This window comes from Osmerus eperlanus, chromosome 10 (genome assembly GCF_963692335.1).
Source record: "Osmerus eperlanus chromosome 10, fOsmEpe2.1, whole genome shotgun sequence".
NCBI classification, from domain to species: Eukaryota; Metazoa; Chordata; class Actinopteri; order Osmeriformes; family Osmeridae; genus Osmerus; species Osmerus eperlanus.
In genome coordinates, this window is record NC_085027.1 from 5,050,124 (window position 1) to 5,073,203 (window position 23,080).

At 43.8% G+C, this 23,080-nt stretch overlaps 2 protein-coding genes across 4 annotated transcripts; one reads left to right on the top strand and one right to left on the bottom strand.

Annotated features, from left to right (window-relative positions):
• On the top strand, positions 1-7,178 carry dpep2 (dipeptidase 2). Of its 3 annotated transcripts, XM_062471645.1 has the most exons (11): positions 1-1,505; positions 1,619-1,780; positions 3,685-3,811; positions 3,914-4,043; positions 4,126-4,267; positions 4,539-4,608; positions 4,984-5,160; positions 5,273-5,357; positions 5,562-5,637; positions 5,747-5,882; positions 5,982-7,178. In XM_062471645.1, exons 2-11 carry the CDS (start codon positions 1,626-1,628, stop codon positions 6,186-6,188), a joined length of 1,305 nt encoding a protein of 434 aa, XP_062327629.1. In that variant the 5' UTR covers positions 1-1,505; positions 1,619-1,625; the 3' UTR covers positions 6,189-7,178. The 3 variants fall into 3 exon arrangements, with proteins under 3 accessions (XP_062327629.1, XP_062327627.1, XP_062327630.1); XM_062471643.1 differs by having other exon boundaries at positions 1-1,780; XM_062471646.1 differs by lacking the exon at positions 1-1,505 and having other exon boundaries at positions 1,677-1,780; positions 3,571-3,811.
• Positions 5,372-22,681, bottom strand: slc12a4 (solute carrier family 12 member 4). The gene is made up of 23 exons (XM_062471641.1): positions 22,443-22,681; positions 15,259-15,356; positions 14,851-14,982; positions 14,328-14,474; positions 14,015-14,069; positions 13,784-13,914; positions 13,376-13,617; positions 12,873-13,087; positions 12,599-12,763; positions 12,392-12,490; positions 12,130-12,187; positions 11,615-11,789; positions 11,353-11,471; positions 10,782-10,880; positions 10,361-10,480; positions 10,049-10,153; positions 9,521-9,885; positions 9,100-9,269; positions 8,861-8,992; positions 8,635-8,742; positions 8,324-8,511; positions 8,077-8,210; positions 5,372-7,523 (listed from the first exon to the last, which is right to left on the bottom strand). The coding sequence occupies exons 1-23, from the start codon at positions 22,576-22,578 to the stop codon at positions 7,432-7,434; spliced, it is 3,285 nt and encodes a 1,094-aa protein (XP_062327625.1). The 5' UTR covers positions 22,579-22,681; the 3' UTR covers positions 5,372-7,431.
• Positions 22,682-23,080: the final 399 nt, after the last annotated feature.

Consider the following 23,080-nt stretch of genomic DNA (forward strand, 5'->3'; position numbering starts at 1 on the left):
GGGGGGGGGGGGGTGCGGGGGGGGGGCATGGAGAAGTATATGAGTATAGAGGCTGTGGAGAAATTTCAACACCGCCCCCTTCATTTCATTGTTGCACATTGCAACCATCCGCTTCAGTTTTAACTGTACATCAGGGTCTTGAGACTGACTGGCTGTGGAGAAGATTAATTACATAGTTGAAGAAACTGAACTGGTATTTGTTGTTGTTATTTTAAGAAATCATTTTCAACTGTGAATTAAGAATAGCCTAGGTGATGGTGATGACAAGGAGGATGAAAACATACATTGTACACTTTTAGTTCTTGGCTTTGACCAAGCGAATGTCACTTTAGTATTGCGGCCTCTTTGTAAAAAAAAAATGAATGTAGTGAACTACATAATGCTGGAGTGAAGGAATGTTCTGACCAAGGAGAACATGTCGTAGTGTGTTAAGTATCATATCTGCCTGTGCAAACTATCTGGACAGACGGCAGGCTTCAAACCCACTCGACCCCTACTCACACTCACACTCAGAGCAGAAAGGGGGATCCACCATTGGGTGTGTTATCTGTATCATGTTATCAGACTACATTTAGTCTCCACTTTTCAGATCAAACTGTATTTACTGAGCACCATGAGAAGTGTTTAGCTCATGACAATGTAAACTCATACAAATTCAGTAGTTTGTAGGGCCCTCCTACACTCCATACATAACCTGGTTTATTATCAGAAAAATGTGCAAATCCTTTATGTTGTTTATTTCCCTTGTACAGAATGCAAAATTCCCCTTTTTGAGTTACTTTGCATGTGTTGTGGGGGAGGGTGTTTGTTTTCTTCCATGTTATCCCAAAGAGCATCCCATGGACTTCCACAAATAGCAGATATTTTGTGACATGCATCTTTAGTTTTATTTTCTTTCATTTAGTGTTTAATAATATGTGGAAGTTCTTATTGTGAATTCAGATAACTTGTTTGTTGACAAGAGAAAGTTATAACTAAAACACAATGTTTGTTTGATTTGAACTATTCAGCTATTTGTATTATCATATCCATTGCATATTTTCCTATTCACAGCTTATTTTTGTAACCATTGCATATGTAATCGAATCAAAACTGAAATACTTTTTGGACTAAGCTTGCTTGTCTTTCTGTGCCTAAATCGCGAACGGTTCAAATATGGATTAATTCTGTAAATAATGTAGTTTTTGTAAAATATGTAGTATTAATACATTGAGACTAAATAAACAGCTTCTCTGCAGCTTTAACGATAATAATTGTCCTGGTCTTGAATCCCCAATGTCGCCAAATGTACCTATTATGGAATTCATTTTGTAATCCCCAATTTAGACCAGAAGGGGCGCCAGTTACTTTAGCTCCATTGAAAAACATTTGCATCGCAACACACCGTCATCTGTACATCACTATTATTTAAATAGTGCGTTGAAACGTGGGAGGGAGTAGGCGGAAGATTATTTATCCGTAGCCTACAGTTTCTCTCGACATATCCGTCCCTGCAGACCAGCTGTGTAAGTCCATCTTGTGGTTCATATCACTGTTACACACCTTAAATTACTGATGCCTTTATTCATATTTAGGATGTTAATAACAACGTCTGATTTTGCTTCCGATTTGTTTAAAGCTTAAGGATGGTGAAGAGCACAACTATGCTGTCGTGGACCTTTCCTAGAAAGCTTTTGTGGATGAGCACAGCCAACTTCTTGTTGTCTGGATGTTTAGTGTCTGGACAGAATCTGACAGAAAAAGCGCATGACTTGATGTCAAAATATCGCCTCATTGATGGGTAAGCTGACCATAAACTGAACGTTACTCTGCTCAATGTATCAGTGCATATGAACATGTTATTAAAAGATATTAATTAGTTTACAATCCCATGCTTAACAATGTACAGTTAGGTCCATAAATATTTGGACATTGACACAATTTTCATCATTTTGGCTCTGTATACCACCACAATGGATTTGAAATGAAACAATCAAGATGTGCTTTAAGTGCAGACTTTCAGTTTTAATTTCAGGGTATTTACATCCAAATCAGGTGAACGGTGTAGGAATTACAATACATTTTATATGTGCCCCCCCCCCCCTTTTTAAGGGACCAAAAGTAATTGGACAATTGGCTGCTCAGCTGTTCCATGGCCAGGTGTATGTTATTCCCTCATGGGAGTTCTTTATTTCATTGACAAGGAGCAGATAAAAGGTCTAGAGTTCATTTCAAGTATGGTATTTGTGTTTGGAATCTGTTGCTGTCAACTCTCAATATGAAGTCCAAAGAGCTGTCACCATCAGTGAAGCAAGCCATCGTTAGGCTGAAAAATCAAAACAAACCTATCAGAGAGATAGCAAAAACATTAGGTGTGGCCAAATCAACTGTTTGGTACATTCTTAAAAAGAAAGAACGCACTGGTGAGCTCAGCAACACCAAAAGACCCGGAAGACCACGGAAAACAACTGTGGTGGATGACAGAAGAATTAATTCCCTGGTGAAGAAAAACCCCTTCACAACAGTTGGCCAGATCTAGAACACTCTCCAGGAGGTAGGTGTATCTGTGGCAAAGTCAAAAATTAAGAGAAGACTTCACCAGAGTAAATACAGAGGGTTCACCACAAGATGTAAACCATTGGTGAGTCTCAAAAACAGGAAGACCAGATTAGAGTTTGCCAAAAAACATCTAAAAGACCCTGTACAGTTCTGGAACAACATCCTATGGACAGATGAGACCAAGATCAACTTGTACCAGAATGATGGGAAGAGAAGAGTATGGAGAAGGGAAGGAACTGCTCATGATCCAAAGCATACCACCTCATCAGTGAAGCATGGTGGAGGTAGTGTTATGGCGTGGGCATATATGGCTGCCAATGGAACTGGTTCCCTTGTATTTATCGATGATGTGACTGCTGACAAAAGCAGTAGGATGAATTCTGAAGTGTTTCTGGCAATATTATCTGCTCAGATTCAGCCAAATGCTTCAGAACTCATAGGACGGCACTTCACAGTGCAGATGGACAATGACCCGAAGCATACTGCGAAAGCAACCAAAGAGTTTTTTAAGGCAAAGAAGTGGAATGTTCTGCATTGGCCAAGTCAATCACCTGACCTAAATCCAATTGAGCATGCATTTCACTTGCTAAAGACAAAACTGAAGGGAAAATGCCCCAAGAACAAGCAGGAACTGAAGACAGTTGCAGTAGAGGCCTGGCAGAGCATCACCAGGGACGAAACCCAGCGTCTGGTGATGTCTATGGGTTCCAGATTTCAGGCTGTCATTGACTGCAAAGGATTTGCAACCAAGTATTAAGTGTCAATTAGATTTATGATTATGTTAGTTTGTCCAATTATTTTTGGTCCCTTAAAAAGTGGGGGGCCACATATAAAATGTGTTGTAATTCCTACACCGTTCACCTGATTTGGATGTAAATACCCTGAAATTAAAGCTGAAAGTCTGCACTTAAAGCACATCTTGATTGTTTCATTTCAAATCCATTGTGGTGGTATACAGAGCCAAAATGATGAAAATTGTGTCAATGTCCAAATATTTATGGACCTAACTGTATTTAATCTCTGTGTGTTTAGGTGTGGGCCATAAGATCTGTAAAATTAAAATTAAAATGGGACCCAAATAGATGATCTTATATAAATTGGATACCAACCAGATTTTTCATCTTCTCCCCGCATCTTGTGGCTCAGTCATAACGACCTCCCTCTCCGCCTGAGGATACTATATGACAACAAACTAAGTCAAATTGACCTCCTGAACGTCCGCAAAGTGGCCACAGACATTGGGCGACTCACAGCCGGTCACGTGGGTGGTCAGGTAAGGCATCACCTCTGTCTGTGACTTCTTGTATCTCATAGCTTTGTTGATGCGCTATGGTGACTTCACGTCTTGTGTGATCTTGTGCCTTGGTCTTGTCAGATGTTCGCCGCCTATGTGTTGTGTAAAGCCCAGGGGATGGATGCGGTGAGGCTCACCCTGGAGCAGATAGACGTGATCCAACGGATGTGCACCGAGTACCCTGCACTGGAGCTGATCACATCAGCCAAAGGTACCGCAGAAAAGTGCAGCACTGGCTGCCGCAGCCTTAGGCATGATAATTAACAATGAGATTACCTGTTTTGTGGCTGCAGGACTGAGAGACTCTACCAAGATTGCCTGTCTGATCAGTATTGAGGGAGGCCACTCCATAGACAGCAGCCTGCCTTCCCTGCGCATGTACTACCAGCTAGGGGTTCGCTCCATGGCCCTCACACACACTTGCAACACACCGTGGTGAGGAGCCCCACACAAATAAGGCCTTCGACAAAACATTGTACGTTTTAATATCACCTTAATTACTTTCCTGTGCTTGACTGTTTTTGTCTGACTTTGTTAACCATGGTCTTCTTCTAAAGATGCGTACTTCAAACACATAACTCATGCACACTCAGGCAAAGGCTAAAGTAATTAAAAGATTCTCCCAAAGTATTTTGATTCATGTCTGATACAAACTCATACCTTTGTGTCACGACTCGGGGTGTTGAGTATTTTTTTCTCACTTTAGGGCTGAGTCGTCCTCCATCATTTATGATGTCTATCAAAGAGTGAATGACAGTCTAACGCACTTTGGTAAGGTAAGGTAATTTTACCGTATTTTAAAGAATTTATCTTTGGCCTGGCAGCATTTACATTTACATTTAGCAGACGCTCTTATCCAGAGCAACTTACAGTAAGTACAGGGACATTCCCCTGAAGCAAGTAGGGTGAAGTGCCTTGCCCAAGGACACAACATCAGTTGGCATGACCGGGAATCGAACTGGCGACCTTCGGATTACTAGCCCGATTCCCTCACCGCTTAGCCACCTGACTCCCTATGTGATTCCTATTTTATTACATCCAAGGACATGTTAGTGAGATGGTGTGTGTGTTTGTGTATGTTCTGGTATGTATGTGTATGGCTGTTTGTGTGTATGTCTGTGTGTGACCCACCTGGGAACTGTCCTTCCCAGGCGGTGGTGGAGGAAATGAATCGTCTGGGCATGATGATAGACCTGTCGCACAGTTCCTGGGCCACAGCCAAGGCTGCCCTGCAGTTCTCCAAAGCCCCTGTCATCTTCAGCCACTCTTCAGCCCATGCCGTGTGCAACCACAGCCGCAATGTACCTGACGAGCTTCTCCGTTTACTGGTGAAACCCCCCCGGGACCTCTGCTTTCTTCTTCACCTCTCTCCGTCTTCCTTATCCTCTTGTGTTGCGTCTCTCACTCTCTTTCACCTAGAGCCTTCCTCTTGTGTTCCAGGAAAATAATGCAGGCCTGATCATGGTGAACCTTCACACTGAGTTTGTAGCCTGCAGTGACAAAGCAACTCTCTCCATTGTAGCAGGTAAAAGAGACTGATAATATTGTCATCAATAGTTTTTATTTGTAAAAAATCAAAATCAAAATGAAGCTTGCCGATGACAGTGCCTTTTAAAAGGATGCTCTGTCTCAATTTAAGTCAATGCGTGCTTACTTAAAATTTTGTTAAATGTACAGTACATACGCCAATCTCTCAATTACACCAGTCGTTCTGTGTTTGTTTTTTAAGACCACTTTGACCACATTAAGAAAGTGATTGGAGTTGCTTCAATCGGAATAGGTAGTGACTTTGATGGTGCACCAACGTAAGTGAGAAAATGACTCCTCACTTGAATAATTAAGCTCACTTTTTGCCAATATTGCGCTCTAGTTTTAGTGCTGTTTCATTAATTCCAAAAATGGTTCCATGTGAAGCTTTCCTGTTGGTTTGGAAGACGTGTCCAAGTACCCTGCCCTGATCCATGAACTACTGCGTAGGAATTGGACAGAATTAGAGCTGATTGGGGTCCTTCGGAACAATTTTCTGCGAGTCTTCGAAGCAGTGGAAAAAGTGAGCTCTTTTGATGACTAATAAATGAATCTATGATTTGGCTACATTTGACTATCCAGATAATTGATTTCCCTTAACAAGTGTCCCTCTCTCTCCCAGGTACGGGATGAGATGAGAGACACCCGCCCCAGTGAGGTCCAAATCTCCCTGTCGGAAGTCCAAAACCCTTGCCGTGTGGTCCTGAGACCCCCACAGCCAGGGATCCTATATGAACAGACGCCCTCCTCCCATAGCCAGTTAAGATCATGGAACTGTCCAACATGGTTCTGCACCACAATAATGCTCTTCCTCAGTATATTGGACTGATCTGATTAACAATACCACATCAATAAGCACTACGCACCTTGTTCATGTGATGTCAGTGTGTGTGTCATTGAAGACACAACACATTTGGGCTTTTGAGTTGGACTGCAATTATGTGTGACTTACATGATACAAATGTTTGAACTTACATTCAACGTACATTGCATTATAGTGACACAAGCATGAAACCTTGATTTGATCATTTATCATTCGTATTTACTTTACATTTATTTGTATGTTAATTTTAAATGGGCCAACATTTGATTACGTGAGGAGACTGAGTGTGACCTTGCTATGAAGCATTCTTTTTTTTTTAGCTTTATAGCAAGCAAAAGCATCTTTTAAAAATATTTTCAATATTTTGTTGCACTTGCCATGACATTATTTGAATCGCATATTTTTCTACATCATTCTATTTTCCTGTAATGTAATGCACTTTGTGTTTACAATCTCTTACATCATAGATTTGTTTCCATATGAAAATACAAATTTCATTAAGTCTGAAAGTTTTATGGACTCCTTTCATACAAAATTGTTCAGTTATTCTTCTTGCCTGTTAGGAAGCACTTGCATGTGTCACTCATCTGGTGGCCCAGTTCATATGCCAGATAACCAGAATGACTACTATAAGTACAATTCTTCAATTCTTCATTTGCAGATTTAAAAACGTTTCTCTTTTCAACAATACAAATAGCTCTCCAGTAAAAAAACAAACATACTGAAAATGATAAACCCCTTGAATGTGATCAATGGCATCCACATTTACAAAGTATTTTCTGCTGAATGTATCCCAACTGTAACTCTCATTATCTACAATCTGAATCTCTTACTTCATAGGGGAAGGTTGAGAAAATAAATAAGAAAATAAATAAAAGTTATTTTCCACAGTTGTAACATTAAGAAAGGAATCATTTGACACTCTACTTAAATATGGTCGTATGGATCACCAAGAAAAAGGTCTGTGGTCTGTCAAGCTATCACTGATTAGAAAGTCCATGATATTAAAAAAACATCCGTTTTTTAGCCAAAGGGGGACAACATATTGTCTCATTTACTTAAATTATGAAGACCTTTTTTACTTTTTGTTGTCCACAACCCACAATGGATTGTCACAATGTCTGTCATTCCTTAGAATATTTCTAAGAACGATAACAAGGGTGGGTGGAAAACAGCAGGAGATAGAGGATGGAATGTTTTCCTGTTTGGGCAGTGTAATGACCCTCAAATTGGCCTTTGTCGTATCAGGTCAAGAGTAGATAGTGATGACCTCTCGTCCTCCCCCTCTCACCAGCAGCACTCGCTCTAGCCCCTCGGTCAGCACTTCTAGGAACTCCATGTCTGAGGTGCAGGTTCAGGAAACACAAATGTGACCAAATGATTGCTCACAACTGCTTTGCATGCTCACGCTAGCAGAAAGCGTAGGTTTAGAAATGAGCTCAGCAAGACTTTTAATATGGCCTTGCAAGGCATAAGATAAGTAGAGGGTAAATAATTATTCTATAGTCTTCATTAAACAGTAAGCATAGATTTTAGGCACACCAAGAACCAGGTTATTTAACCAGGTTTGACATGATATATTTGAAAAGAGTTCAACCTGGGTAAGACCCATTCATTCAAAGACACACATAGTTACCGGGTGGTTTAGTTCATACTGAAGTCCTGTTTTTCATTGGAACCTCTTCAACTTTGGATTGATGTAGTTTAACAATATTTGGGCTGTGTAACAATATATCTGATGACAAATGAGACAGTACTCTTTAAACAGCTCTTGCTTTTATCAATACCATCACTTAAAGGAAGTAGGATGCCATGTGGTGGATTCTAGTGCTAAGTGTGGCCTGTGCGTAGCAGACAACACCCATGTAGTAGCCTGTGTGCAGTTAAAGGATACAGTTTTCATCCCCATCTGTGTTCCGTGGAGGCCCAGGCATGTTAAGCAGAACCAGACGAGCGTCATGAGATCTGTTTACGATCACTTCATTAAGCTTCACAGCTGTGTGCATTCGGCGGACGTTGGACTGGTCTCTGCGATGCACACATACACGAACAGGAACAGGAACACATAAATACACTGAACACATAATTGAAGGCATGACACCAAATATGGAGAGGTGCCGGAGCACAGCTGTGACACGTACGGTTTGAGACTAATGAGTTCTCGGAAGTTCTCTGGGGCATTGTTCCTGTTCCTCCTCTCAGCTTCACATTTCTCCCTGGTCCAGGTCATCTGAATTTTATCTGGAATGGGCTCCACCACTTCCTCCTCCTCGTCCGAGTACAAACTTCCCATACGCACCAGGGAGTGTCTGTCCTTCACCAGCTGAGCCTGTAGTGTGCAATTCATGGGTCAATATAGGTCAACATAGGTTTAACCATTCACTCAGTGTCTCAGTAGTTATGGCTGTGAAACATGACGGCACCACCAGGTGTGTGAAGTATGTGTACATACCTCTCTATCTCTCTCTGCACTGGACAATCTCATCTGTCTCAGCATTTGGGACCTCTGCTCCATCATTAGCGTGCGCTCGTACGTGTATGCCGAGATGTCACTGTCATGCTGACCACAACCAAAATTGGGTTTTGTTAGCATGTCTGCCAAGAGTAACATGTACTGGTTCTGCCCGATGAATACCCGACGTGGGGCAAAGTTATCGGTCCTTTGAATGGGTCCTCACCATCTCCACCACCTCCACCTCTGCCTCGATCCTCAGCTGGTAAAGAAAGGTTGCCAGGTCCTTCTTCATCTGGATGCTGTTGTCCTCCATCTGAGCCACGGTGAAGATGCGCATCTTGCATTTCTTCCAAACCTGAACATGCATTTATGATGTGGTTTTTAGTGCTGTAGGGCGATTCTTTAAGTCCTGTATGGTGAGAACTGTTCCAGAGGGTTCCGAGGGGACAGGAAGTTCCTTACCTTGTGCTGTTTGAGCAGAAAAGGCAGCAGCATGAGCATGCCTCCGTCATGGACAATCCACCACACGTCAATGGTCCCATCGGTGAAGCGCTCGTGATTGCTGGGGTAGAAGGACACATTCTTGGGCACCATGAGGGCCAGGTGGGCAGCTGTGGTGCAACGGACTGTGTCTGCGCATGGCAGGGGGGAGGATGCACGGAGGGACAAGGACAACCGACTCATTAGGTACACAGACAAAGAAAGTTTAGAAAATATGGTTATGGAGAAGCATTTGTATATCTTCAAATGCAAAGTGAGACATCAACGTTGACATGTAGAACACCAAAGTCTTGTTGTCATTTAAGCACCAATTGGAAAAGGGAAACGCTCTTGGCGATAGAGCATGCAGTGCATGGCTGAGTGACTACGGTCAGGGTCTTACTAATGAAGGTCTTCCAGGCGCGTGGGTCCTCGCTCTGCCTCCACCCATAGGGCCAGCCCATCACCACCGTGTTGTGTTTCATGCCCCCCAAGCCACAGGACTGGATCAGGTGGGTGATGCCCTCTCGCACTTTGGACGCCACCACCACCTGGCAGAAGCCCTTGACTCTCTCGATCTCCATCATGTTCTTGATGGCCTGCTCCGAGGCCTGCGTCTCCCCGTAGCTGTCCAGGAAGTTGCCCTGGATGACGGAGCCCACGATGGTCAGGCCTTTGCCTGCCTTCAGCTGGGAGGCGAAAGTAAGCAAGCGAGGGTACTTCACGTGAAGGTCCTCATCCAGCTTTAGCAGGACAAGCACCTGGGGCCTGTAGTAGAGAGGGAGGGGAGATAAGCTACTTGGGGACCTGCCAGAGAATAACGAGAATCCAACACCACGTGCAAACTCCATCATGACTGACTGAGAGAAACAGCTGTGCAGAATGCATTGAGGGGTGATTTCAAAAGAACAAAAGGAGGGGGAGAGCTCACCTCCAGTTTTTAGTATGCGGGGGTCCTGCTTCTAGCCGCAAAAGGGCATAGCGCGCTCCACTTAGAGACAAGCCTCTGATCCCATCTCCCCACTCTTTCTCAGCTCTGTTAGAAGGAGAGAGAGAGAGAGGTAATCATTCTTTACCATTTCCCCCTGTGTTGAGGCAGACTTGTTTGGAGATGGGAGTAAGGTGTTGAGTGTGGTAAGAGTGTTGAGTGTGGTAAGAGTGTTGAGTGTGGTAAGAGTGTTGAGTGTGGTAAGAGTGTTGAGTGTGGTAAGAGTGTTGAGTGTGGTTGAGGCACCAGACATACCCCTGGTATTCGATGTACTTGTAGATCATGCCAGCGATGCCCATGGCCACAATTGCATAGTACCAGGAAGAGATAAACATCAGCCCCAGACACATGCTCATGCCTAGGAAAGACAGAGCCCTGGGGGGGGAACAGATGTCTAAAAAGCCTAGCACACAAGCACAAATACATACCAGCTGGAATCCAACACACAGTCAGTCAGCCCATCTATAATACATATGCTGGCTGGAACATTATTACCGGTAGTGATGCACGAAAGGCACGTCATCTGTCAATACTTCCCTTTTAAAGTGCTAGGCCATTCAAATGAAACCACAGTATTAAAATGTGTGCCCAACTTTCCCACGCACATACAAATGGGCCCTAAATAATTTGTGTTTCCCAATCTATAACAAAAAGCACATGACTACTTGGCACTCACCAGTGGTAATATTTAAACCTTGGCCTCCAGTTGGGTGTCCTGAGCAGGGTTTGAACTGCGCAGGCTAAGTTCACGAACAGATAGCACATCAAGAAGAACCTGTTGGAACATAAACAGTATTTGAATCCAACTTTGCGTAATATAAAATGTTTTATCTTTCCTGACAAAGTATTCTGAAGAGAGAAGGCTTGCCACGAGAAAGCATTTTATTGTATTTACTACCTAGGAACTTGCTACTGCTTTGGATTTACATTTCGATGCACACTGCATACTGTAACATTTCCCAAAGTGACCTGACTTCTACACACATATCAAGTGAGAGTACTGAGGGCTGTAGACAGAGCTGTGAAATGTTTGTCTGAAAGTCAAGGATTTAAATAGAGTATTCTGGGAGGTCTAACTCCTTCAAGCATGTCTGTGAAATGGAATGGAACAGTTCTCTAGAGAGAATGTGGTTTAGATTAGCGACAAAAATGTTAAATGCTTTGTTTTCCTCCCAAGCACATGTCAATTTAATCTTAATGTGTGTGAAGTTGTCTGTGGAGAGAGAGTGTGTGTGTGCTCAACTCACATGGAGAGGATTGGTGCCACCATGTCTAGGGAGGCAATGAGGATGCCCAACTCAGCGATGAGCCCGGTCAGTAACAAAGCCCACGTGGGCTCCCCATTGGCCTTCCCATGCCCAAATACCTGCACAACCAATCAGATTACCAGTCAATCACAATCAACCAATCAGATCTGTTTCGCAAACTATGATCTACTCAGGTCTATATCCATCTCCAGTGGATGGTGCTGCTGATGAACTTGTGTTACTGACAGGTGTAGCAGCCTACCCTGAGAAAGGGGATGATGTTGTCCTTGGCGATGGCCTGTAATAGGCGTGGGGCACCTGTCAAGGACTGTAGCCCCGCCCCCACGGTGGAAAAGAAGGAACCAATGACAATGACCCAGGGGGAGGGCCAGGAGAGCGTGCCCACCACCAGGGTCTTATTGACCGCGTCGCCAAATCTGCAGGACACAACATGACACACACACTTCTTAGTGTGGCACTGACTATATACGTCGAAAAACTATGCCATTCTGATCCTGGCTCTTTTGCTGCATTTTCTATATGCACAATTTGTATGTTTTGGATAAAATAATCTGCTAAATAAAATGATTGATTCAATAAAATGCAAATGTCATGTAATGTTAAGTATGTAAGAGATTCCTGGTAAGCTCCAAGAATTCTTTGTAAAGAAGATCACGCCACATGATTTGATGTTGTTTACTTTGGTGGAGAGCTACAGTAACAAGAGCACACACAGTCAAATGTGCAATGTGTGTAAAAGGCATGAGGTTCTCTCACTTGTCTCTCAGTACCACTCCTTCAATGCAGGCCCCAAACAGAACCACTGAGCTGAAATCTGAATACATGAAGTTAAGGGAGAAAAACATGGGTCTCATCTATTTTGGTGGTAGTTGTCAATGAATTCTCCCAGAGGCAAGTAGGGTGAAGTGCCTTGCCCAAGGACACAATGTCATTTTGCACGTCCGGGAATCGAACGACTCCCTAACCGCTCAGCCATCTGACCCCCTACTTTAGCAAAAGCCTATTGAGTGAAGGATACAAACTAGGGAAGTGGTTGTTATGGCTAAGATTGTTCCTACAGGAATTGACTTCTGAGCATCCTTGAGATCTCCCGATCTGTTAGAGCCTGCCATGATACCTGCAAGTATTCATAAAAAATTATTCAGTATCTCCATTGCAATTACTGTGTGGGCGGTTATCATGATTCTTGGAAGTTTGGTTGCCAGGTTTGGATTGACAGGTTTACCTGTAGCTGAGGGAAAGAAGATTCCAACCAGGAGGGTGAAGGATGTAGCGATGTCTGCAGATACGTAAAGGCCGAAGCTCTCCATGGCACCGTGTGCATCCACTGAGGGCAGACCTGCCTTCTCTAGAATCTGCCCTTTCTCCAGGTAGTCTCCCCACATGTTATCTGTACACACACATGCACACACACAGAGTTTTTACAGAAAGGCTAGGAAAACCAACATACGGATGATGATTCTCTTTGCAGGCCAAAGTGTGGATGTTAGCTAGGCCACCTCTAATGATGCCACTGGCCATGCCAGGAATGCCCTGGATCTCCGTCACGTTGTTGAGGCTGAAGTAGTCATCACACTGAGAGCTGCTCATGTTTCCCTGCCCGCAAAAGCTCCTCCACAGCTGAGTGGGCTCAGTCTCGTTGCCCACCAGAACAGTCTTGGCACACACGTCAAACAGATCTCTGACCAACGTCCTGTTGCCCAACATACAGATCCTGGACCCAAAAACTACATTTTAACATGATGAAGTTTCAGCATTTTCATAATAAATCTAATAATATAATAATTATACCATAGGATGATAACAAATATTAAAATACATTAAATTGATCAATATGCCCAGTTTTTGGCATTCAAGTACATTGCCACGAAGGGCGAGAAATTACAGAAAATACAAAAATAGCGTTTGTTTCCTCTTGACAAAGAACAAAACAATCAGTCTTCTAACTTCCTGTTCAGACAAGAATAGTTAACCTTCTGTCCTCCCCTATTCACAGACTCACGGGAATTCTGGGGGGTGGAAGATGGATTTAATTGCCCCTGCATAGATGGACACGATAGAGATGATGACGCAAGCCAGGAAGAGCGAGGCCAGCTTGTTGACATATTTGACCCCAACGAACACCACCACTCCCATGAGGCAGAGGCAGATGGTGCCGTACACCCTCATGTTGTTGAGCATGGCACTGTCACCCCCATGAGGGTCGGTGGCATGGAAGATGGCCGCCTGAGGGACAAGGTATTTCTGAGGAGAAAAAACAACAACAATGAAAGGATTTTCATTGACGGCATACAGCCAAATGTTTGGCCGCTTCCTTTGACCAAGTAATATCAAAGGAAATAAAATATGTAAAATAAGGATTTATTTTCTATGTTTTTAAGTTAAGAGATGGGTACCACACAAAACTCACCAGGAAGATCTCGATGGCTCCCAGTATATACATGGCAGCTGCAAAGGTGGTTCCCAGGTAAAAACACAACCCAACAGCGCCCCCAAACTCTGGACCCAGGGATCGCGAGATCATGAAGTACGCCCCTCCAGCTATCCCACCCCGATCAGGACAGAAAAGAATCACTATGGTTACCAGGACTGAAATTAATTACAAAGAGTTCCTTTGACAAAATATTTCCACAAAGCTTACCTGGCACAACCCCATTTGTGGCTATAGCACTCATAGATATTGCGGTGAGCATTGTCTGCAAACAGATATGTAGATGTAAATTTCAAGCCATAAATTAGCAACAAGATATCATCAGTGGTTGCCTGGGGTTGTTGTACATTTAACTATTTCACAGGAAAATTCCAATCATTTAGAATTGTGCCTGTGTGTGGCAGTGCTGACATGTTGATTGCAGCCACAGGGCAGTGACCCAATTTCATGAGGTTGTTTAGCATGGCAACAAGAACTGAGTGTGTAACTGAGTGTGTAACTGTGTGTGTGTGTGTGTACTAACGCAGGAGCAGCACATAAAGACGATGAGGAAAGACTGGACAATGCCAGCCGTCCCAACGATCCAGGTCAGCCGAAGGAAAAGGATGACACCGAAGATATTCTGTAGGCAGGGCAGGTACACCCCCATCAGGGTGCCCATGTTGGGGGACTGCAAACATACAGAGAAAGGATATTGAAATGCTACAGTGGGACAGGACGTTGACAAGCACTCCAAACACCCCCCACTGGAAACATCTTATTGATTATGTATTGATGTGGTGTATGGTGTAGGTCAGTGCCTTTTGTTTTCAGCTTGGTGTTATACTGGCCAAATTTGTGGTCACCATCCACCATCAGCCCAAAATAGAGATACACTAAAACAGAAGTAGATGTATGGAGGATGAGAGGAAAAAAAATACTATCAAAAAATAAAGAAAAAAAGAGAGATGGAGAGAAGGAAAGTAATAAAAGAGAAAGACGGAATTAAATAACAGAGTTAGATACATAGAAATTGCCCCCTCCATCGAATGAGTGTGACCTCTGACCTTAGGTGCCTTGTTGCGAGCTGTGCCGGCGCTCTCGGCATCCTCGTGCTCCTTGGCCCCCTGGGTGATGCTGGTGTAGCTGACCAGGCGGCTGAGGAGTGAAGACACCTTAGGACGGATGTCCAGCTCCTCCTGCAGATGGGGAATACACAGGTGAATTAATATTCCATTAGGTGATTTTAAAAAGAACAGCTCTTTATATGACGTGATGCTGTTCATAGTGTGGAAAGCAGACCTGTGTAGCGACGATGAATACCACTGGATTCCATATAGTATAGAGCATAACAACAGTCTAACACCTTTACATCCTGACCCATGTCTCTCAACACATATAACGGGGTTTATGAAGATAAAGTCACACTTCTTTATTTTGTCAAAGTTAATTAAGATTTTAAGCTGCTTACTGACCTCAAACAACGCCAGGTTCCTGTCATAAAAATCATTCTTCTTGGTTGCAGATTCTGCACTGTTGAGGAACGGGCTGTCCTCCTTATGATTCCCAAGTCCTGAGAAGGAAGAGATTGAGTTGAGGAGGAGTAGAGGCAGAGGATGGCAAGATGGATATCGTCTCTAAACTCCATCTAGTTTAGCTCTCTTTTTGGTTCCTATCTCTGAAATACGATAGGATGTTGAGCTTGATCTTTTGGCTTCAGATTTATTCTGGCAAAGTTTAAGTTTAGTAAACACATGTCGCAAAACAAAAACTGAGAAAATGTGTGTTGTAATCTGTACAGTTCCCAATATTAATATATTGTACAGTATTAATCCAGTATTAATGAATGACAGAATTGAAAATGAACTTAAAACTGAGCAAAACAGAAAAAAAGGTAAGCAGAAGATCACAACTCATTCCTGTCTCACTCGGTGTCTGTTTCCAGACAGGCAAGCAAAGACAAGGTCAAAGTCCTGGGGCTATAACTGCACGCAGAGTAGTTAAATGAGCTCTCAGACAAGGATCTGAAAATTACCAGAGCCTGCCAACTTCTCTTCAATAAAATGTCCATGCAGCCCAGATTGAACCAAACACCTACCGGTAGTCTGTGCCTCAAATAAATAAATAAATCACCCACTTTTTAAACAATGGCTCTGCATAAAACTAATTTCAATATGCCCAATGCTCTTCCCTGTCTCCTACCAGAATGGACTCCATCCCTGTTATCCTGCAGTTCTCTCACCTGTGTCCTGTGCCCCATTGCCAGTGGTGGTGCTGGGGGTGAGCATGCTTCCACACACTGCGCTGGCAGCTACACAATCTGTGCTCTGGCTCGGAGTATGGTCCTAGCCAGGCATCATCGCAGACACCCAGTTACCCAGGGCAAACTCTCACTGTGGGGCCCGATCCAGGGCAAGCATGCGTGCAGGTCACACACACGCACACACACCCACACACACACACACACACACACACACACACACACACACACACACACACACACACACACACATACACACATGCATGCTTGTGTAAGGGGCATTAGCTCAACACATGCAAGTTTGCACAATAATTGGAGCACATGCATACATGCACACACAAGCACATATATTAAGGGTTTATTTGAGCATTTGCCAGAACTTATTCAAAGCAAGTTGAATTAATCAGAGTTCAAACTTGTCCAACACTATAATAACTGAGGCATGGCAATGCTTGTCTTGTTTTTCTCATGTTGACAACTTTGCCAAATCTGTTCCTTTTGTAACAACACCACCCGCGAAATGAATAAAACAACATTGTTCAATTAACTGCGTATCTTAAACACAAACCTACATTTTATTGATGTTCTTGTCTGGAGCAATCATTCCACTCCACCACCACAACGACCAGAGTATTGTATAATTTTGCACAGCTGTAAAATATCATCATGAACACTGACATCTAGTGTCAGTTTGATGTCAGTGCTATGAAAACATACCAGGTCAGAAATGTCACAGCTTCAGTTTTCAGCAACAACAGGATGTTCAAGGGCTTCTCATTGTTAAAAAAAAAACATCTGGGTTTATTCATTATTCTTCCCAAAATTGCCTTGAGACCATTGCAAAAATGGAGAATGAGGGTGTCTGGGTATGGGTGAGTGGTGGTGGGGGGGTCGTCTTTGTTAATGTCATCATCAGGTTGGAAGTCTAATGAAAGGGATTAAAGATTAACCTGGCTGTTGTGAGCACAAAGGCTCCCGTCGCGCAACTAAGACTGGCTCAGAGTCTTTATGACAGCAAGTCCCGACAAGTCAGCTGTGCCTCAGCTGAAATACCTGGCAGCTACAAGATCAAAGAGTGGCAAAAAAAAGCACTCCATTCCTGTAGTGCTGAGATGCCTGGTGCAGACATCTGAAGAACTTGTCACTAACGTTAAAGTCAGTTTAACTTGTAAATAAAATAATATCTAATAGCAATCCTTCATATGTTGACTACCGTACAATAAAGTTGGACAAATGTTAGTGTCTAAAGCCTGAATAAGAAGTCACTTTGAGTTTCCATTTTTAGTTTGATGTAGAAACTCTGAGTAAGACTATTTGCCTTGGTCTGCATTCATCAAACACAGATAAAAACCTTGCACATTTGGCTATCTATCCAATGTGGTTCTCTTAAACAAAGGATATCTAAAGCAAATATGCCGTTTGACCCTAATGTGAGTGCGAGCTAGTGTTTAGCTCATCTGTTCTATTTCCACTTCTTCCTTGTGTTAAAGTACTACCAAAATAGTTTACCAAAAGAAAGCATTAATAGGAGAAGGGGTCCTTCCTGCTTGTTCTGAGTGTTTAACGCCTGGAAATCACCTCACTTGTTGTCCTACTGTTGAAAATTCCTTATTACGAAAGGTCAGAGACCTTCACACCCTATGGATGTCCTCACAGTCATGCTACCCTTAGGTTAAGTTCATTACACCCCAGTGACCTAAAGTCTGATTGTCAAACACATATCTTCCCACATGTCCACATGGTCCATCTGACCAAGAAACATCAAAAGAAAACGTGAGCCCTTATGTGTGCTGATTGACATCCACACTTTTAGATGGTTCACCATTTCGACAACCAATAACTCCTAAACTTTAATATCAGCAAGCGCCTAATCTGATTAGCTGTGGAAAACAATTTCTCACTCTTTTAGCTTCTTAGGTTTGAAAGCCTCTTTGCTAAAGTTCTCCTTTAATGAACATTTAATACTTAATTAAGGGATGGAGGAGTCACACAGCTTAGGCCTCTTTCTGGTGTGTGTGTGTGTTAGTGTATGTGTGTGTGTGTGTGGAAGGGGGGGGGGTGTCCATGTGTCGGTTCATTACTGTGCGTGTGAGTCATGATTGTACAGTACAGGCCTGCGAGAGTGTGTGTGCAATTATTTGTGTTTTTGGAGATTGTGTTTTTGGGTTGGCATTCAGGATTCTAATGATGAACTCACAGAGGCATATGTGATCAAGAAGAACCTGCTAAGGCCACAACTAAAATACTTCCTTCACAGCAACATTGCCTGGGCATTCTTCCATGTTTGCTCAGCTCTCCAAAGCCAGCAGGCTTCCACATCACTCTGCTTGCAACCAAACCTAATGATGATACCATGCAGGTAGGCAACTCATTTACGTTAACTTAATAGACCTTTAGGGAAAGAAGTATAATGATAATTTGACATGACATTTTCTGCTTAGCCATAAATAATCAAAATTTAGTGTTATTTGAACAAAAAAAGAGAAGTCAAAGATGTCTGTAAGTATGCCTCTGGAAAGTAGACATTGGAGAAAGATGACATGTGACTGGTTGTATTAGATATACTCGTTAACTTTTGTCTTTAATCAAATCAACTGCTTTTTACAACTAATGGGCCAATTAAGTATAAATACATCAGAAACTCTATGGTGCACATGCTTATCACTTATCCTGTCTCTGGAGGGGTTGGTCGTGTTCAAAGCATAGCTGTTGGCAACAGTGGTAGTCATTTTGTATGCAGTGTCACACTTTTCCTTCCAATGAGAAGAAAGAGAAACCAATTAAAGTAGGTTGTGTCTAATGGTCGAGGAAGAACAGTGAATGAAATACACTTTCCCATTAGTTCATCGGGTGTCATGTATCTCCTCCAGAATATTTCACAATCTCATTATTTCACTTGAAAGACAATGTTCAGACAGACTTCCTGATTCTTGGTTTTAATATTATTACACCCTGTCCTCCCTTTCCTGCCAAGAAGAAAAACACTTGTTCCACAGCATTCGAAAACAACAGGCCATCATTAGCTAAAATGGGTCGTTTTTCAGTGAGAAGCCCCCTCTGAACAGAGCGAAGGAATGTTGGCCTGCTGTGTCGAGGCACTATGTGGTACTGTAGCTTTGATGTGCGCTAACGATGGAAGCTGCTAGCGAGGGGTGGTAAAGTGGTGTGGGGGCAAAAAAGAACTGTGCAGCCCTAAGAGCAGAGCAAGGCGAAGCCAACAAGTTCATGCAAGATTCCAACATGACAAAAATGGTGGAAAAGTAAGCATAATGTAACATCTGTGATCAACACAACTGAATAACTTGAATGAGATGAAACACCAAATGCTGACCCAAGTTATTTAGCCAGTTTGGGTGGTTTAGTGCTGGCTCGTTCTCCAATCAGATAACTGAATGCACTGAGGAGAGAAGAGTGATCTTTGCCAGTTCAGAGAATTTCACAACACCCCACATTAAGGGCCGCCAACTCCCACTCTATAATAGCTCCATGTTGTTGTCACAAGTTTCCATAGGACCAAGTCTTAGCTAACCCCAACTAGCAGTGGTAAATTAGTTCAAACTTGCGACTTTGTTGCTCAGCAAGATACATTTGGACTATAAGTCAGTTCACACCGTCCTTTGTATGTGGGCATGGGTGAGGTCAGGTCATTACAGTTGTTGCCTGAATACGTCAATATCTCCCCCATGGGATAAAGATTCTTCAAACTTTTTAAGCTTTTGGGTGGCTGAGTCAACACGCAACAGGCCTTAAACATATCAACAACCCAAAGCAGCTGAGCTATCTTCTGACAGCCTGCAGGCTAAGCCCATTTCTCTTGGGTGTACTCCTCTTATACTGTCCTTTTCTGTCTTAGGTACCAAATTAACTGTCCAGCTGTCCAGGATCACATCCCTCACACACACACACACACACACACACACACACACACACACACACACACACACACACACACACACACACACACACACACACACACACACACACACACACACACACATACACACCAGACAGCTGATTGTTTGTGGTGTGTGTGTGCACCTGTCTGTGTGTGTGTATGTCAGATCTCTCTCATCACCTGCACATTTCTTTCCAGCCAGTGTTTATCTCCACACAGGGCTTATGAGCTATGAGGGGCACATGGAACACAATGGCAGGAACGGGCACTACATTCTCCTCAGACGGCCTGAGAATTAAAAACAAACCAGCAGTCTACTGCTGATACACCACTTTAGGTCATGTACAGTACTGTTCAGTGTATTCTATAAATATAATTTACCATGTATACTGCAGTTTGGGATCATTCATTTGATAATAATTTTCACACATATGAACACACAAGTATACAGATTGACACACAATCATATATACGTAGGTGAAAAGGCCCTGCTAAAGGGTGGATGTTCCGACTGACTGGCTGCTGTTGCTAACCCTCTATTGGAGCACCACTCTTGTACAATGGCCGCAGTGTGCAATCCAGTCCAGTCCAGAACACAGTCACAGTCTGGAACAGACTTAGCACTGTGACAGTCTCTCTCTCTCCTTTTCTCCACTCCCTTTCCAGACTCCAAACCAGACTCCCCTGATGAAATCACCCATTACAGACTCTTTCCCCTCAGCAGCCACCTTTCCCATTCTGCCTCTTTCCTTCACATAAGCAGCACCCAACCCCAGAGTAATAACATATCCCTTGTCGTTCAGTATCCCTCTATATATATATCACTTCCCCTCTCTCTCTCTCTCTCTCTCTCTCTCTCTCTCTCTCTCTCTCTCTCTCTCTCTCTCTCTCTCTCTCTCTCGCTCTCTCTCTCTCTCTCTCTCTCTCTCTCTCTCTCTCTCTCTCTCTCTCTCTCTCTCTCTCTCTCTCTCTCTCTCTCTCTCTCTCTCTCTCTCTCTCGTTGTGTACACAAAGCCAGTGGAAGTGCTGTCATCATCCTTCCCTCCTTCAGGAAGCTTCATCCCCATGCCCCAGAGTGAGAGCCAACAAGAGAGGACATACGTTGCAGAGAACAACCACGCAGAGAGACAGAAGGAGCAAAACATGCCTGGAGAACTATCCGGGTCATTTCAGGCCATATGCTGTTCACTTCACTGGTGAAAACCCCCTCAAAGAGCTATGACAGTAACACATGGTGAAGGACTTTTTCAGGAGGAGCTGGAGCTTTTCACCATGTTTGAGGATCAGAGGACCCGAGGCCATCCAAAAGCATGACCTCCATGCATTCCAGGCATACAGGCAGACAACTAGGTTAAGATGTCCTATGATTCCTGTGTGGGTTGTCTGTCCTCCGGAGCCCTCTTTCCCCCGCTCCTGCCCTAACACACACATTTATCCCATTGAAAGGAACAAGACAAGCTCTAAAATTGTGGCTTGGACTATTGGATACTTGGAAACAACAGCAAAGACCAAGTATTCCGTCTAGAACACTGTGAACCAGCACGACCCCACGGCTTGTTGCTGGGCTGGTTCTGGACTCAGTTCAGGACAGTAGTGGATGAAGGGTGTGCTTAGCTAGGGTCTGTGTACCCAGCCTCTCACCCACTCGTCTCCTGAGCCTGTGGTTGTGCGTGGGTGCTTAGTTTACAGGCTGCTCCCTTGTGTGTCTTTTATTAAAGGTCTCCTTTCAATCTCACACAACAGACTCGCGCCTGGTTGGTTCCCATGTCAGCTTTTATATAATCCTGCCCCAGGGCTACAAACTCCTCACTCCTCGCCTGTATTCCACTCCTCCCTTGCTAATACTTAGGAGGGGGAACCCTTTGCGTTCTCCCTTGATGCAGTGGCAGAATGGGAACGAGGGGGTGGGACCATCTGAGACAGAGAGAGAGACAGGAGAAGCGGTTGCCGGCTGGTTTTACAGCCTATTGTTCTGATTCTTGTGTGAAAAGGAGAGCATGACGGGCGCAAAGGAGCCCTCCATCTTTTGTGTCTTTTTCGTCTTACGACAGAGCGAGCTGTTGCTCAGCCTTCCCACTGCTCCCTCCCAACCACAACCCCACCCTCACACTCCCCTTCGCTTGTTTTCCCTTTGTCACTGAGAGGGTGGGCGCTGGTGACAGGTTAGTCATCTTTCTGAGATTCTCCGGTAGCCAGTCAAGAAACACACTTTAAACCACTACAGCAGTTCCTCAGTGCTCCAGGACACTCCAAAAGGGAGTTGTCAAAAACAGTCCTGACTGCTGGGAAACATGCCGGTTTGGAGGATTTCCATGGTTACCATACAACCAGCCAGTCCACTCAGAACAACTTAAACATTCCCACGCCTTATAGGGTCAGAACAATATATTTACTTTCCCTAGAGAGTTGTTATGTTATGTTGTTATGTAAACAAGTTTACTGACACTGTGTTTCTCTTTCATGACAAAGTTGAGGAATAGTTGTTTATAAGTTGAGAGACTTACCGTCAGAACTAACAGTATCTAGGTTTCCTGGGTAGCTCTGCCCTGTGTCTCTATAATCCACCCAGTTTATTCCCTCCAGACTGTCATAGTTGGACTGAGCGCTGTCCTCAACCGGCACCACTGTAAAATGGGGCATGTTTTCATCCGCTAGCCCCGGCTGCCTGCGCTATCTCCAGTCAAGGTTCAGCTGGTCGTTAGCGCTTCACAGCCTCAGCCTGCTCAACTCCTAAATGCATTCCTCTACACTGTGCTCACTTCCTCTAGCGGTCATTACCATAGTCCCACCCACGGGCCGGCCTCCAGGGCTTGTAGCATGAACTGAAAGCGGCTGTGGGGACAAGGCAGTCAGTCAGACAGGGAGAGGAGAGGAGATGCCTGGGTCCCAGTGTCCTCCTGGGTGAGTTATCATCAACACTGATGCGAACACATGACAGAGGGCAGAGGAAGGGGTACAGTAACAGTGAGCCCCTGATCCTCTGTGTGAGTCTGATCCTGCCTGGTCAGAACAACATCTCATCAGAGTCTAGACAGGCAGCTCTCTGTTTGTGGGCCTTCCTCAGAGAACATGCACACCGCAACGTGGCAGTTTGGAAAATAATCAAGTCATGTGAGTAAGGGTGGGAGAGAGATACTGGAGA